The sequence below is a fragment of the Tachyglossus aculeatus genome, chromosome 23 (assembly GCF_015852505.1).
Source record: "Tachyglossus aculeatus isolate mTacAcu1 chromosome 23, mTacAcu1.pri, whole genome shotgun sequence".
NCBI lineage: Eukaryota > Metazoa > Chordata > Mammalia > Monotremata > Tachyglossidae > Tachyglossus > Tachyglossus aculeatus.
This window is the reverse complement of record NC_052088.1, coordinates 10,355,954-10,369,750: the sequence shown is the minus strand read 5'-3', so window position 1 is coordinate 10,369,750 and position 13,797 is coordinate 10,355,954. Positions and strand designations below refer to the sequence as shown.

General features: G+C 44.8%; 1 protein-coding gene across 1 annotated transcript in view; it reads left to right on the top strand.

Moving 5' to 3' along the window:
• Positions 1-13,797, top strand: part of JMY (junction mediating and regulatory protein, p53 cofactor) — a gene marked incomplete at its 5' end in the record, with an annotated part of 93,535 nt that overhangs the window by 29,454 nt on the left and 50,284 nt on the right. The window contains one exon of the mRNA XM_038765477.1: positions 6,597-6,770. Within this exon, the coding sequence (XP_038621405.1) occupies positions 6,597-6,770 (174 nt within the window). The remainder of the gene's footprint in view (positions 1-6,596; positions 6,771-13,797) is intronic.

Below are 13,797 nucleotides of genomic sequence, written 5' to 3'. Positions count from 1 at the left end.
CTTATAATTCTGGAATTTTAGAAAAAGATGGTAAGAAGAGGCCAGTTTGAGGATGAAAACCTTTGGGACCGTGGCTGTGGGCTTGGAGAGAAGCCAGCGGATCCCTGGGGAATGAGGAGAAATAAAAGAAATCTCCACCTGCAGCATTCACAAGCCTTGCCTGAGCGTATTGATTTGCATGGGGTAGTGAATCTAAAAGGAAGGAGTGGGTTAGAAGTCTGTATTGCCCATCCTCCTTTTCTGGTCCTGTGATAATCTATAGGTTGACCAGTCCAGCCCAGAAAATCATTTTTTCTCTGATTTATTTGTGCCTTTCTCTGTAAATCGATCATTACCATGTAAGCGGAAAATAAACAGCAGCAGTAAGGACAAGACTAGAGAGGAGGGAGAGCCAAATAGATCCCTGACCAATTTCCTCTCCCTGCTGACAACTTCCTACGGAGTGGGAAATAAGGGTCAAAACTGGAGGTGAGGCAGAGGAGCCACAGTCTTGGCTGTGGGTGAATCTCAAATCATTTCTGCAGCTTCTCTCTGGGAGACCCTGGCAGTGCCCCAGGGCAAGGCTGAGTTAGGAAGCCCTCTGATCCTGGTGGAACTTCGTGGAGGTGGCCCAGCCCCGGGAGGAGGGGCGGACGGAGGCGGGAGCCCACAAGGCCTTCCGTTGGAGACATGGTCTTTGAACCCGAGGGCAAACCCATCTGTAACAATAATAATAATAATACCAATGATAATAACAATGATGGTATTAAGCGTTTACTATGTGCCAGGCACTGTACGAAGCGCTGGGGTGGATACAAGCAACTCAGGGTGGACACAGTCCCCGTCCCCACCTGAGCCCCACTACCTTAATGCCCGTTTTACAGATAACTGAGGCCCAGAGGAATGAAGTGACTTGCTTAAGGCCACACAGCAGATGTGGCAGAGCTGCTGTGGTCACTTGTCCAATTTGGGCAAGCCCACAGGTCCGTCTGTCTTTAGTTTTGCGGTGCAGTTTGTAGTCCGGGATTGGGTTTTGAATGCTCCATTGCCCGGTAGCGAGAAAAGGAAGCGAGGAAGGTGAGGTTGGGGTGGGGGGAGAATCCAGCAGACACATCCTGCAGTGGCAGCCATCCTAGACTCCTGTGGTCTTGAATTGGCTTCATTTACAGGAGTTAAAGGTGGTTTTCATTTCTGCCGAGTCTGAGGTGCCCGCTCAGAGACCTCGCTGGGCTGGAACCCAGAGAAGGCATCGAGCCCGGTAGGGGCCCAAGTCGTGGTCCCCAGGCCAAGCCAAGACCGCCAAGGGGTTTGACCCAAGCCCCAGGGGATCCTGACTTGATGCCTCAGAACAGGGTTGTATGGGGAGGGCAGGATGCCGGCCCGCGGGGTTCATCTGCCCGTGCGGCTGGGATTTGTAGTCCCAGTGGGGGCCCACAACCTTTCCGTCGTCCCGGGGTATGTGGGGATGCCACAGCTGAGAAGGGCTCGATGCGGGGAACAAGCCAGGAGGGAGGAGCGGGTGGGCTCTCATTCATTCATTCATTCATTCAATCATCATCATCATCAATCGTATTTATTGAGCGCTTACTGTGTGCAGAGCACTGTACTAAGCGCTTGGGAAGTGCAAGTTGGCAACATATAGAGACAGTCCCTACCAAACAGTGGGCTCACAGTCTAAAAGTCTAAGCTCACAGTCTAATTCAATCATATTTCTTGAGCGCTTACTGTGTGCAGAGCACTCCAGTTATCCTCTCCATCTCCCTTGTTTCCTGGAAGCGGGAGCTGAGCATGGAGCAGGAGCAGACGTGGAGCTGAGCAGTGACCGTGGTGGTTTCTCCTGCCCAAACGGGCCCTCCAGTCCCGCCGCTCCATAGGGGCAGACCACAGAAAGGCTGAACGACCACCTCAAAGGGAGTGAATTTTAGTGGTCGGGGCCTGCCAGTTCCTACATCAAAAACCGGCAGGAGGGTAGAGAACCCCCCGTGGATACAGCTCACTTCATGCCTCAAACTCTGTTAATTTTTCAGTGGGCTCTAAAGAGAGAATTGGGAAACTGAGTTACGTGACTGCAAACACGAAGTGAGAACATTATCGTTGCATTAGCCGCACATTCCTCTTGGATTATGTGCCTCAGAAGAGAATAGCTTCTGGTAAATAGCATTTATTGAACCAAACAACGTGCAAACAGTGATATCATCTTAATATACAAAGGATGATCTGTAGATGATATAGTCTTACACTCTAGAAGTATTCGGGGATAATCAGCTAAAATATTCCACCTGTTGAATCCGGAATTGGTTGTAGTTAACGTAATGTTGGAAAAACATGAAACTGTATAGCGAAAACAGATGAATAAATTAGCAGTGTCAACTGAGATGGGTCAGCCCTCACTGAGCAAAGGTATTAAATTTAGTTTCCTGATAGTACCTTTCTACAATGGTATCCTGTGTATGGTGGGGGAAAAGGCATCATGTGAGATCTTTGTGACTGTGCTGTACATATTTAACAAAATTAGCTAGGTCTGGCTGAGGCCAAGGCTGGTGTGGGCTACTGTTATTCCCAAAGTGTTTATATACCTAGAGAAGCAGCGTGGCTCAGTAGAAAGAGCCCGGTCTTTGGAGTCAGAGGTCATGGGTTCAAATCCCTGCTCTGCCAATTGTCAGCTGTGTGACTTTGGGCAAGTCACTTCACTTCTCTGGGCTTCAGTTCCCTCATCTGTAAAATGGGGGTGAAGACTGTGAGACAACCTGATCACCTTTGTAACCTCCTCAGCGCTTAGAACAGTGCTTTGCACATAGTAAGCTCTTAATAGATGCCATCATTATTATTATTATTATGTACCTGAATATATTCCCTGTACTTTCAGTTGTAGGCTATTATGTGTTTGCTTCCCCAAAAGGAATCACGAATGTGAAATCCAGTCGTTTCAGTCCATTCTCTGTGGGATTTTTACTCGTAATTTAGGCACTTATGAGTGTCTTGTCTTCTGATAGGGCCAATAGCGGGTGAGCGCTGCTGACTGGGAATGAATGTTGGAGGCCACCAACCCACCTGGGCTCTTGGATTTGCCACGAAGGTTCCTGGCGGCTGGACCGGGGGTCAGGGCTTCGGGATGGAAGCCCAATGGGCAGCCACTGAATGGGTGGGCATGCTGCCATGGTGGTGCTACTGACCCGAGGGCCCCCTAAATTGTTGGCACCCTTTTGATAATGGTATTTATTGAGTGCTTACAGTGTGCAGAGCACTGTACTAATGTGACTGTGTGGTGCTTTCTCCATAAATGTTTGGCACTGAGGGTTATATTTCAATCAGTTTTATTTATTGAGCACTTACTACGTGCAGAGCACTGTAGAGAGTACAATACGACAGACTTGGCAGACACATTCCCTGCCCACAACGAGCTTACAGTGTGTTACAGAGATGAGCCCTGGGCAGAATTCCGATAAGAAACACAAGATTTCCCCAGAGATGTATGCTTTAAAAATAGATAGGTAGTACAACTATCTATCGTACACTTGTCTTTACCTTCCCTGTCCTCTCTTTAGTCGGTGTCCAGCAACACCCCCTTTTATTCAGCTTGCTTGCAACAGCCACGGTAGTAGGGTTGCTAGCAGCTCAGTTTGAGGAAGCGGCAGGTGGGCACGCTGAAAGCGTAAACCCCTTCCCGCTTTTCCACCTGCCCTGGAATTCTAGTGCTGGGATTACCACCTCCGGTACTGTCTGCTCTGGAGAGGGACGAGGTAGGACGTGTTGAATAGCTGCCCTTGTAATAATAACAATAAAAATAAGGATAATGATGGTAATAGTATTTGTTAAGCATTTACTATGTGCCAAGCACTGTACTAAGCCCCGGGGCAGATGCTAGATAATGAGGTCAGACACAGCCCCTATCCCACATGGGGCTCAAGGTCTAAGAAGGAGGGAGAACAGGGATTGAATTTTCATTTCGCAATTGAGGAAACCAAGGCCCGAGGAAGTGAAGTGACTTGCCCAGGGTCCCACAGCACGTAAGTGGCAGAGCCAGGATTAGAACCCAGGTCATTCTGACTCCCAGGCTGTATCCCCCCAGTTCACACTGCTTCTCTTCAGTTGTATTTATTGATGATGATGGTATTTTGTTAAGCACTTACTATGTGCCAGGCACTGGTCTGGCATATATACATATATATACATATACACGTATATACAGCATCTGTATATATGTATATATGTTTGTACGTATTTATTACTCTATTTATTTTTTTACTTGTACATATCTATTCTATTTATTTTATTTTGTTAATATGTTTTGTTTCGTTCTCTGTCTCCCCCTTCTAGACCGTGAGCCCACTGTTGGGTAGGGACCGTCTATATGTTGCCAACTTGGACTTCCCAAGCGCTTAGTACAGTGCTCTGCACACAGTAAGCGCTCAATAAATACAATTGATTGATTGACGTTTTCGGTCAAGCACTTGATCTCCCGATACCGGGTTCTGCCTCTCTCCTGGCTCCTGCCTGGAAGGGGAAGGTGAACGTGGACTGTGAAATGCTTCAGTCAGTCAGTGGCATTTATGGAGCGCTTACCGTATGCAGAGCACTGTACTAAGTGCTTGGGAAAGAACAATATAACAGTTGGTAGATGTGTTCCCACTTCTCAAGGACTACTGGTGTGCAAGTGATTAGTCTTGTAATGTGAAGACGAGGCTCTGTTCAATGCCAAAAATAGCCCCCAACTGCCAAACACAAATAGCTTGGTTTGAGTTTTTCCCCCCTCTTGGACTTTTCTCACAAAGAGGGCTGATGGCTGGTAATGGGTTCTAATCCTATCTCCACCACTTGTCTGCTGTGTGACCTTGGGCGAGTCACCTTACTTCTCTGTGCCTCAGTTACCTCATCTGTAAAATGGGAATTGAGACTTTGAGCCCACATGGAACGGGGACTGTGTCCAACTCGATTTACTTGTATCCACCCCAGAACTTAGTAGTTCCTGACACATAGTAAGCGTTTAACAAATATTATTATTTTTATTATGAAGTTCATCAACCTCAACAGTTAAAGATTTAGGACTAGTGACTTTTTTTCAGCCCTAGACTAAGGGATAACATTTTAAACATGAACCTCGTGTAGCTTAAATGGCAAATGTTTGTTCACTGTATCCAAGCATCTGTCACCTCCAGAGGTGGGCACGGTTTTGGAGGAAATACTGAGCAAACACATTTGCTTTATATGGTGAAATTTTAGAAATCCTTGTGGGGTTTTATTTAGAAAATTTAAAGAAATCTGTAATTTTTTAAACTTCCTGCAATTAAATGTTGTGGTTTCAATCACTGCAAAATATGTTTCAGAAAATATTTCCTCACTCTGGAAAAAGAGTAGTCTAGGAACCTTTTTCAAACAATTTTTGAGTAACAGTTTTTTGAAAATTATGTAAAATGGGTGTAATTGTTTTTTTGTTTCAGCAAATGATGTTCTGTGGCAAATCAAGTGCTGGAACATTACAATTACATTTCAGTTTTTTTTAATAAATTTTGTCCTTGAAGGTTTGAGTGTCATTGTCCCTATATTCTATTAGCTAGAAACTATAAATCTTGTTCAGAAGATTGCTTGATATATGAAATAATTCATTTTTTCATTATGCTTTAATGACCATCAGAGCTGGATTATTAATAATAGCTATATATTAATATGTGTGTGTGTGTAAATCATTTTTAAGTGCTGGGGTAGATACAAAATAAATTGGTTTCAGGCCCTGCTCCACATGGGACTCACAATCTTAAGAGGAAGGCAAAACAGGTATTTTATCCCCATTTTACAGATGAGGAAACTGAGGCATAGAGAAGTTCAGTGTCCAAGGTCTTCCAGCTGGCAAGTGGCAAAGGCAGGATTAGAACCTGGGTCCCCGACACCCAGTTCCTTGCTCTTTCCACTAGGCCACTTTGCTGTCGTCAAGCTCTCCAACAAATGTAAAATGTCTTTATCGCTTGAAAATGAACCCTACACCTAAAATGTCTCCTTACCTGGTAAACAGTGAATAATCCCTCACAGTCCCCTCTGGTCTGAGCTCACTGTGGGCAGGGAATGTCACTGTTTATTGTTGTATTGTACTTTCCGAAGTGCTCAGTACAGTTCTCTGCACACAGTAAGCACTTAATAAGTACGATTAAATGAATGATCAGTTTCATGATGGAGGAGATTTCTTCACTGCTGGCGCAAATACTATGTAATATTAAGAACCTCAACTGCTCTTTCATCCCCTCTAGACTGTAAGCTGGTCCTCTAGACTGTAAACTCGTTGTGGGCAGGGAATGTGCCTAAATCGACATACTCTCCCAAGAGCTTTGTACAGTGCTGTGCCCACAGTACTTGCTCAGTAAATATGATAGACTGATTCTCTGCCTAGGAAGATTTAGGCATTTGGAAAGAAGACATGAGGTGACTTGTGTGGAGCGGGGGAAACCAGAAATACTGAAAGAACAGTCGTGAATCCCTTTCTCTTCCTTGCCGCCTCCACTGCTGTGTCCAGGGAGAGGAGAATTCCAGGAGGCTGCAGGAGTGGGTTTTGAAGTGGGTACCAAGCAGACGGTAATCAGATGGAATGTGTCATTTACCTTATGTTTTCCATTCCTCTCCCTGTCCAGCTATTGGAACAACACAAGAACACCGAGAGCATGGTGGAACTTCTCGACTTGTATCAGCTGGAAGACGAGGCCTACGGCAGTCTGGCCGAAGCCACGACCGAGCTTTACCAGTACTTACTGCAGCCGTTCCGAGACATGCGGGAACTTGCTATGCTCAGAAGACAGCAGATTAAGGTGCCTTTGCATTACTGGTCTCCAATTCACTGCTTGGGTGGTTGGTGGGAACGCCAGTGCCAGCCACCGTACTTACTCGTGGACCTGGGACCTGGGGGTTCCAATCCCAGCTCTGCCACTTGTCTGCTGTGTGACCTTGGGCAAGTCACTTCACCTCTCTGGGCCTCAGTTCCCTTACCTGTAAAATGGGGTTGAAGACTGCGAGCCCTATGTGGCACAGGGACTGCGTCCACTCTGATTACCTTGTATCTACCCTAGTGTTTAGTAAAGCGCCTGGCACATAGTAAGCACTTAACAAATACCACAATTATTATTGTTGATGTTATTATTAGGGGGTTTTGGAGAGGGGTCCCAACCTTAGAGGCCCCTGGTGCGCCAATATGGGGCTCCAGGAACCACCCTAAGAGTGGGTACTCTGAGAACTCTTACAGCCCCCTGCCCCGCTACAGTGGAGGGACGTTCACATTGCCAGGCAGTCTCCTGGAGTCAGTCAATCAATCAGGGGCATTAATTGAGTGCTTACTTTGTGCAGGACACTGTACTAAGCACTTGGGAGATTTCAGTACAACGGAGTTGGTAGAAGTTTGAGGTTTGGGGACTGGGCAGGTGTAGTCTCTTTGCTAGTCTGTGCCCTGGCAAGGCTACCTTGATGCCAGGTTCCTTGGGCGCATGCCAAAAAGGCCAAGTGCCGTGGTATTTAGATTTATAGGTGAACACAGATCAGATTTCTTGAAGTACATTGCTATGTGGGTGTTGATCTCATTTTTGTGTGTCTTCGTGTGTGTGAAAAATGTTCAGAGCTAAGCGGCAGCACTTCCGCATCATCTTACTAAGACTTCAAAATTTAGGAGGGAAATATTAAAAAAATATATGAGGCGAGGTGGTTTTAAACAAAGATTCTGTAGTCATCCCCCCCTCTGTCACCAAGGTTCTGGTTGAACTGACCTCAGCCCTGACAAGGTTGAACTGAGCCCATCCTGGTAGAAATGCTAAGCACAGTATCAAATCTCCATGTAAAGTCTTGACCCCTTTCTTCTCTCAAAATATGATGTAATGCATACGTGCTGTTCTCCTCTTGCACACATCCAGATTTCATTTCATTATGTGCAGTTCCATTAAATGCTTCCAGATTTTCTAGGGGCCCAACTGTGCGAGTTGCGTAGATTTCCCATTTCTTTTTAATAATACAAAACCTGGTTCACTTTAAGCAATTTATTAAACCCATAAATTGAAGTTTTCCGCTAGCGACACCCTCTCACAATTCAGTAGTCTTTAAAATCGGCAACCGCTTGTACAGCTAGCCCATCCCATTAGGAACGGTTGAATTTATCAAGAGGCATCAATAAATTTGCGAGGAATCCGTCTCCCTGACCATTTTAAACCTCAGAATACCCGAACCTCAGAACACCCATTCTTTCCCTCCACCTTTTCTCCCCACCTCTTCCTTTCCCTTTCCCATTACCTCAAAAACCTCAGGTTGGGAAAGAGGATGTTCAAATCCCACTTGAAATCCTGGCCTCACCCCTCAGTCCACAGGAAGTTCTGGGAGAATGGCTTACTCCTGCCTCAATGGCAGGAAATAGCAATCTCGCATTACACTTGAGTCAAAACAGATCCAGGGCAGTACCTGACTGCCAGAGGGGCCGACCCGCCACAGAACAGGGAGGAAAGCTCACCATAAAGAAGAATAATAGCCAGTGGTTTTGTTTTCCCTTCTTGTTCGCTCTCTTGGAGGTTAGGAAACTGCCCCCCGAAAATGCCTCTGCTCCTTCCCACCACCACCCGCAAGCCCACATCTCTTATTTCTTGTGGGAAGTCAGTCCGCTGTATTTTGCAAGGGCTTACTGTGCACAAAGCAGTGTGCTAAGCGCATGGGAGGGTACAGTATAACAATAAACACATTCCCTGCCCACAACGACCTCACAGTCAAGAGGGGGAGACAGATATTAATAGAAATGAATGACGGATATGGACACAAGTGCTCTTGGGCTGGGAGGAGGGATGAATAAAGAGGGAGCAAGTCCGGGTGATGCAAAAGGGAGTGGGAGCTCTGCGGGGCCCCCTCTCTCACACTGGAGGGCTTCCCGGCAGCGGACCCTCGCCCAGCCTCACTGGGAATGTGGCTGCCAACTCTTTTATATGGTACTCTCCAAAGCACTTAATACATTGCTCTGCACAGAGTGCTCCATAAATACCATTGATCTATTCTTCTGGAGCGACAACTAAACTGTGAGTACCCTGAAGTCTTTCCTCAATTCCCCACAAATCTTTGCCTAGGGTGGTGCCTCTGCCATCATCGAAGGACGGAGACTCTTTTCCTCCTTTGCCATGCCCAGGGGCTGCGCTGTTTCCTCAGCCCAGGACTGTAGCCACACTGACTTGGCTGGGGCCCAAGCCCTTGGCCCCTGCTTCAGGCCTCCCCATGGGGAGAGTTATATTGTTATATCGGACTCTCCCCAGCACGTATAGTACAGTGATCTGCACACAGTAAATGCTCAGTAAATCCGATTGTCTGGCTGACTGACTGGATAAACCAGGCCAGGCCCCTCCCAGAGAACCTCCAAGCTGAGGATTCCCTTTCGCTGTATCCCAAGGCCAGACTGTCATCCCACTGGGGAGGACAGTGGGGATAAATCTCCTTGATATGAGGAATGTGAGGGGGTGTAACTGCCCCTAGTCATCCTTCTTCCTTTGAGTTGTTTCCCACTCCGTGGATACACCCTCACACACCCTCTTCAGAACACCCCATTCTTCTATCATGAAGACGTTTCGGTATGTATATCCATAGGTCATCTGACAGTCACCAGTATTTCCAAGAGTTGGTTGCATTCTTTCCCTGTATTTCCTCACCACCCTTCTGGCTGGTCTGGGTTCCATAGAATGAAAAATGATGCGGAACTAGCATTTGCTCACATAGAATGGCTCTCCCCAGTCAATAAATTACTGCTGTGTACTGAGCACTGTAGAGAAGCTGCATGATCTAATGGAAAGATCATAGTCCTGGGAGCTCAGCTCTGGATTCTAATCCCAGATCTGCCACCTGCCTGCTGTGTGACCTGGGGAAATTCACTTAACTTCTCTGTGCCTCAGTTCTCCAAACCATAAAACGGAGGTTTCGTACCTGAACTCCCTCTTTAGACCGAGCCCCATGAGGGACAGGGTCTCTGTCCTCATTACTTATCTACCCCAGGGGTTAGTACACATAACACATCACAAATATTATTATCATTACTAAGTGCTAGGGAGAGTACAACAAAAGCAAGACACCTGTTTCCTGCCCTCAAGTTGCTCACGGTGTAACTGGCAAGATGGACAGATAAAACTTACAAATAGTGAGAACAGAAGGAAGAGTAAGGATAGAACAAACTATATCGGGGTGAAATGAGTAATCATCTCTACAAGTAATATATGTGCAAAAGTGCCGAGTATAGGAATAAATTTGATAAGAGTGCAGGGTGGCCTTTGTGTTGACACGACTGAGTGTTGTGAACTAAGAGATGAAAGTTTCCTGAAGGAGGAGATGGGATTTTAGGAGATTTAAGGGGCGGAGAGCTGTGGTTTGCTCGGTTTCGAGAGAAGGCTCGCTTTTCCAAGAGCCCCCCCCACATGCCCAGCAGCCAGGTCCCTGCGGCCAGCTACTTAGACTGTGAACCCCCTCCGACCTAATTAACAGTACTTGGCACATAGTAAGTGCTTAACGAATGCCATCATTAGTATTATTATTATTACCTTGAATCTATCCCAGTACTGAGAAAAGTGCTTGGCACGTGGCAGACAGGTGTATTATTAACAAGTAATGATAATACAGAAACCCGTAGAACACATTGCTTTTGCACAAAGCCAGCTGGTCACTCCCTTTGCCCCCCATGAAAATGCCTGGTTCCCCATGAAAAGGGGAGGATTGAGCTGATGTTTTTTTGGCTTCAGGAAAGGGTATTACTATTTGATTGTGAACAGAATTGTTTAAAATATGTTCTGTGTCCCTACCTGGAGTGAAATCAGGAGGTGACTCTTTAGACTGTGAGCCCGTTGTTGGGTAGGGACCGTCTCTTGTACTTCCCAAGCGCTTAGTACAGTGCTCTGCACACAGTAAGCGCCCAATAAATATGATTGAATGAATGAATAAATATGGATCTATTTTGGCCCTAGGAAAAAGTGTTCCACAGAGCTCATTCGCACCCTTTGCAAAATGTGTTTCTCCATTCTGGAATGTACTAACGCTCGCAGGACAGACTCAGCTTCAGCAACCCAAAATTTCTCTGGCCTAGATTTGCAGTCTGGTCTTTCTGTTGAAAGTACAGTTGAAATTTGAATAATTTTTGGAGGTTGATCCTGAGTGGACAGCAGTATGGTTTGTATGTTGTGTAGTTGCAGTTCTGGTGGATTTATTGTGTCTATAAGGACTCTGCGGTTATAAAATAGGCCAGAGATTGTCCACCTGGCTTATCTCTCGTCTACCCCAGTGCTTAGTACAGTGCTTGGCACATTGTAATCTCTTAAGTACTACTTAAAAAAGAATTATTCAAACTGTGGTCATTTGTGTGTACTTTAGTTGTAGCTGAAACTGGAATTCCAACGAGGACTAATCCATAAGTAGCACAGCAGAAGACTCCTATTTGTGGATGAAAACAATCACCCAGGCAACCACTGTGTTTATACTGATTAAGAAATCAATAGATGAAGTGTAAGCACCTTTTAAAGAGTCAAGTGGGGGAAATAAGTTACTTTATGCACATCAAGCGTGATAGGATCCATTGTTGATAGGTATTGTTGGACGAGGGGAGTTACTTTATTTCACCATGAAACATAACTGTTTTCCTTTGATCAGCTGGGAAGGCTTTGTGAGTTTTTTATTTGCCTGGTTCTGTGCTTTTTGCTGTGTCAAAGGATTTTCGGGAACCATTTACAGTACCAAAACAATTTGCTTCACTGTAGTCGTTTATTGGGATTACCTCAAAATCTGGCAGTCAGCCTTTTGTGTATAAAAGGGATGTGGGTTTTTTTTCCAAAGATGTCTCCCAGGATTGCCTGGCAATTTCATAGAGAACTCTGGGCTTGGTTTCGTTGTTCGAAGTTCAAAATTCTTACTCAGGGGACATGTACAGCAGGTTAGCAAAAGTCTTTTTAATTTGGGAATCCATCTTCCAGCATTTTATTTCTCAAAGAGACGGAGGGGGTCTTGTCACATGAGGGAAAATTAACATGCCATTCTTGGAGGAAAAATGTTAAAATTGTGTCTGAAGTTTTGTGGGGAGACAGTGCACAAGGCTCTTCTGAATGTGGGGGTTGCTTTTTTGTAAAATTTGAAGCTAAAAAAATAAACAAAAAACAAACCCTCAAGTTGCAGCACTCCTTGTACCACACCCTACATGTGAATTCACTTAGCCATTTTTGCAGACACCCATGGCACACGGTGGCTGAACAGCATTGCGTCATCAGATCCTTGTTTCCCTGTTTTCCTAAATAACCAAAATGCGTAGTGAAACTGAGTGTACCTAGATTATTCAGCCCTGTTCAAGAGCATATCTGTAGTTCCTGTACTAAAGATTTCCCTCTATGCTCCTGAGTTTCTTTCCTCACTTGGCAACTTGGAGCTGTGAATTTTAGTCGGCTAGAACATGATTAAAATCAACGACATATTTGTTTTTCATTTCAGCTCTAGAAAGAAAACAGCGCCTGTTTCAAGCCTGAAAAAGTATGTGTTAGCGTAAGGAAGCTTGGATAGAGAGCCTGGTTTTGAAAAGATAGCCCACTGGGCTCAGAGTTATTTACTCTTAACTTGAACCTCTTGCTTAGTTTCTGAGATGTGTCAGGAAGAAAATTTGGGAAACAGTTCCCGTCTTCCCAGGGAGCCAGGGTTGAGGGCTCTCTGTTGCTTTAATGAAATAGACAAACAGAGCCTGTGGATGGTGGTGTGATAGAAATAAATCCTTGTTACCTCAGAACTATTGCTGACCTTTATACCTTGGAGCCAGCAATTCACTTTGTGTCTTTAATCATCCAGAAGACAGATGAATTGATTGGCAATCTATTGAGTCGCCGTGCTTTTTTCTTATAGCGGAAATGAGTCTACCACTGCTCAGGGCCTCACCCACCAATATAATTCATGTACACAGCTCTGATAGTAAACCGTTATTTTAGTGCAGACTCTGGTTAATAGGCCAGGATAAAGCCTAGGGAGGTGGTGGAGCGATACAGATTCGGAAGACCAATAGGGCAAGGGAGTGGGGGGGAAAAAGGCAAGGAAAGCTGAGTGAATCAAAAAGCTAACAGGACAGAAAAAAAGATAGGGCAAAAAAAAATGTACAGTGGGGAAAAAGAACAAAGGAATCAAGCTCAAGAAGTAAAGAAAATTTCGAAGTCCCTCAAGAGAAAAATAAAAAAAAAATTTCATTCATCTCATTGACTAACAAGAGAGGTAGATTGTCAGGGTGAATTAATTGCCATCTGAAAATATATCTAGAAAAAGGAATCCTTTAAAAAGAAAAGAAAAATGCTCAAGATTTATTTGGAATAAGCAAAATCCCAGAAAATCAAGGAATGATGAAAAAATCTGTTAAGGTGTAACGAAGGACTACAATAATTAAAGCAACGAAAATAGAAAAATGAGGCAAAAGCATGTTATGGAGTACTCATTTTTTCTATTTTTTTAAACCACTGAGCTTTCCGATACAGTCCTTTAATTTCACATGCAACAGTCATCTGGTAAATAAATGAATAATGAATACTACAAGAATCAGTCAGTCATTAGTTGAACAATTAGAGCTGCCAACAGGATATGTTGGTTGTTATTTTAACTCATTAACTAGGGTTAATAGATGTTCTCTAGGACCATGACAGGGTTCTTTATTCTCCGAGACCTGATACTCCATTCTTTCAGGACTTTATGAAAAGTCACTGCCCAAAGCAATATATAACTTAATTTTTAAAAGGAAATGGTCCTCTTCTATGTTTTTTTTTCCACATTTAGAAAAGTGTCTCCTTTTAGACACATCAAAAAAATCCCTGTGGGTATATTTCTTTCCTG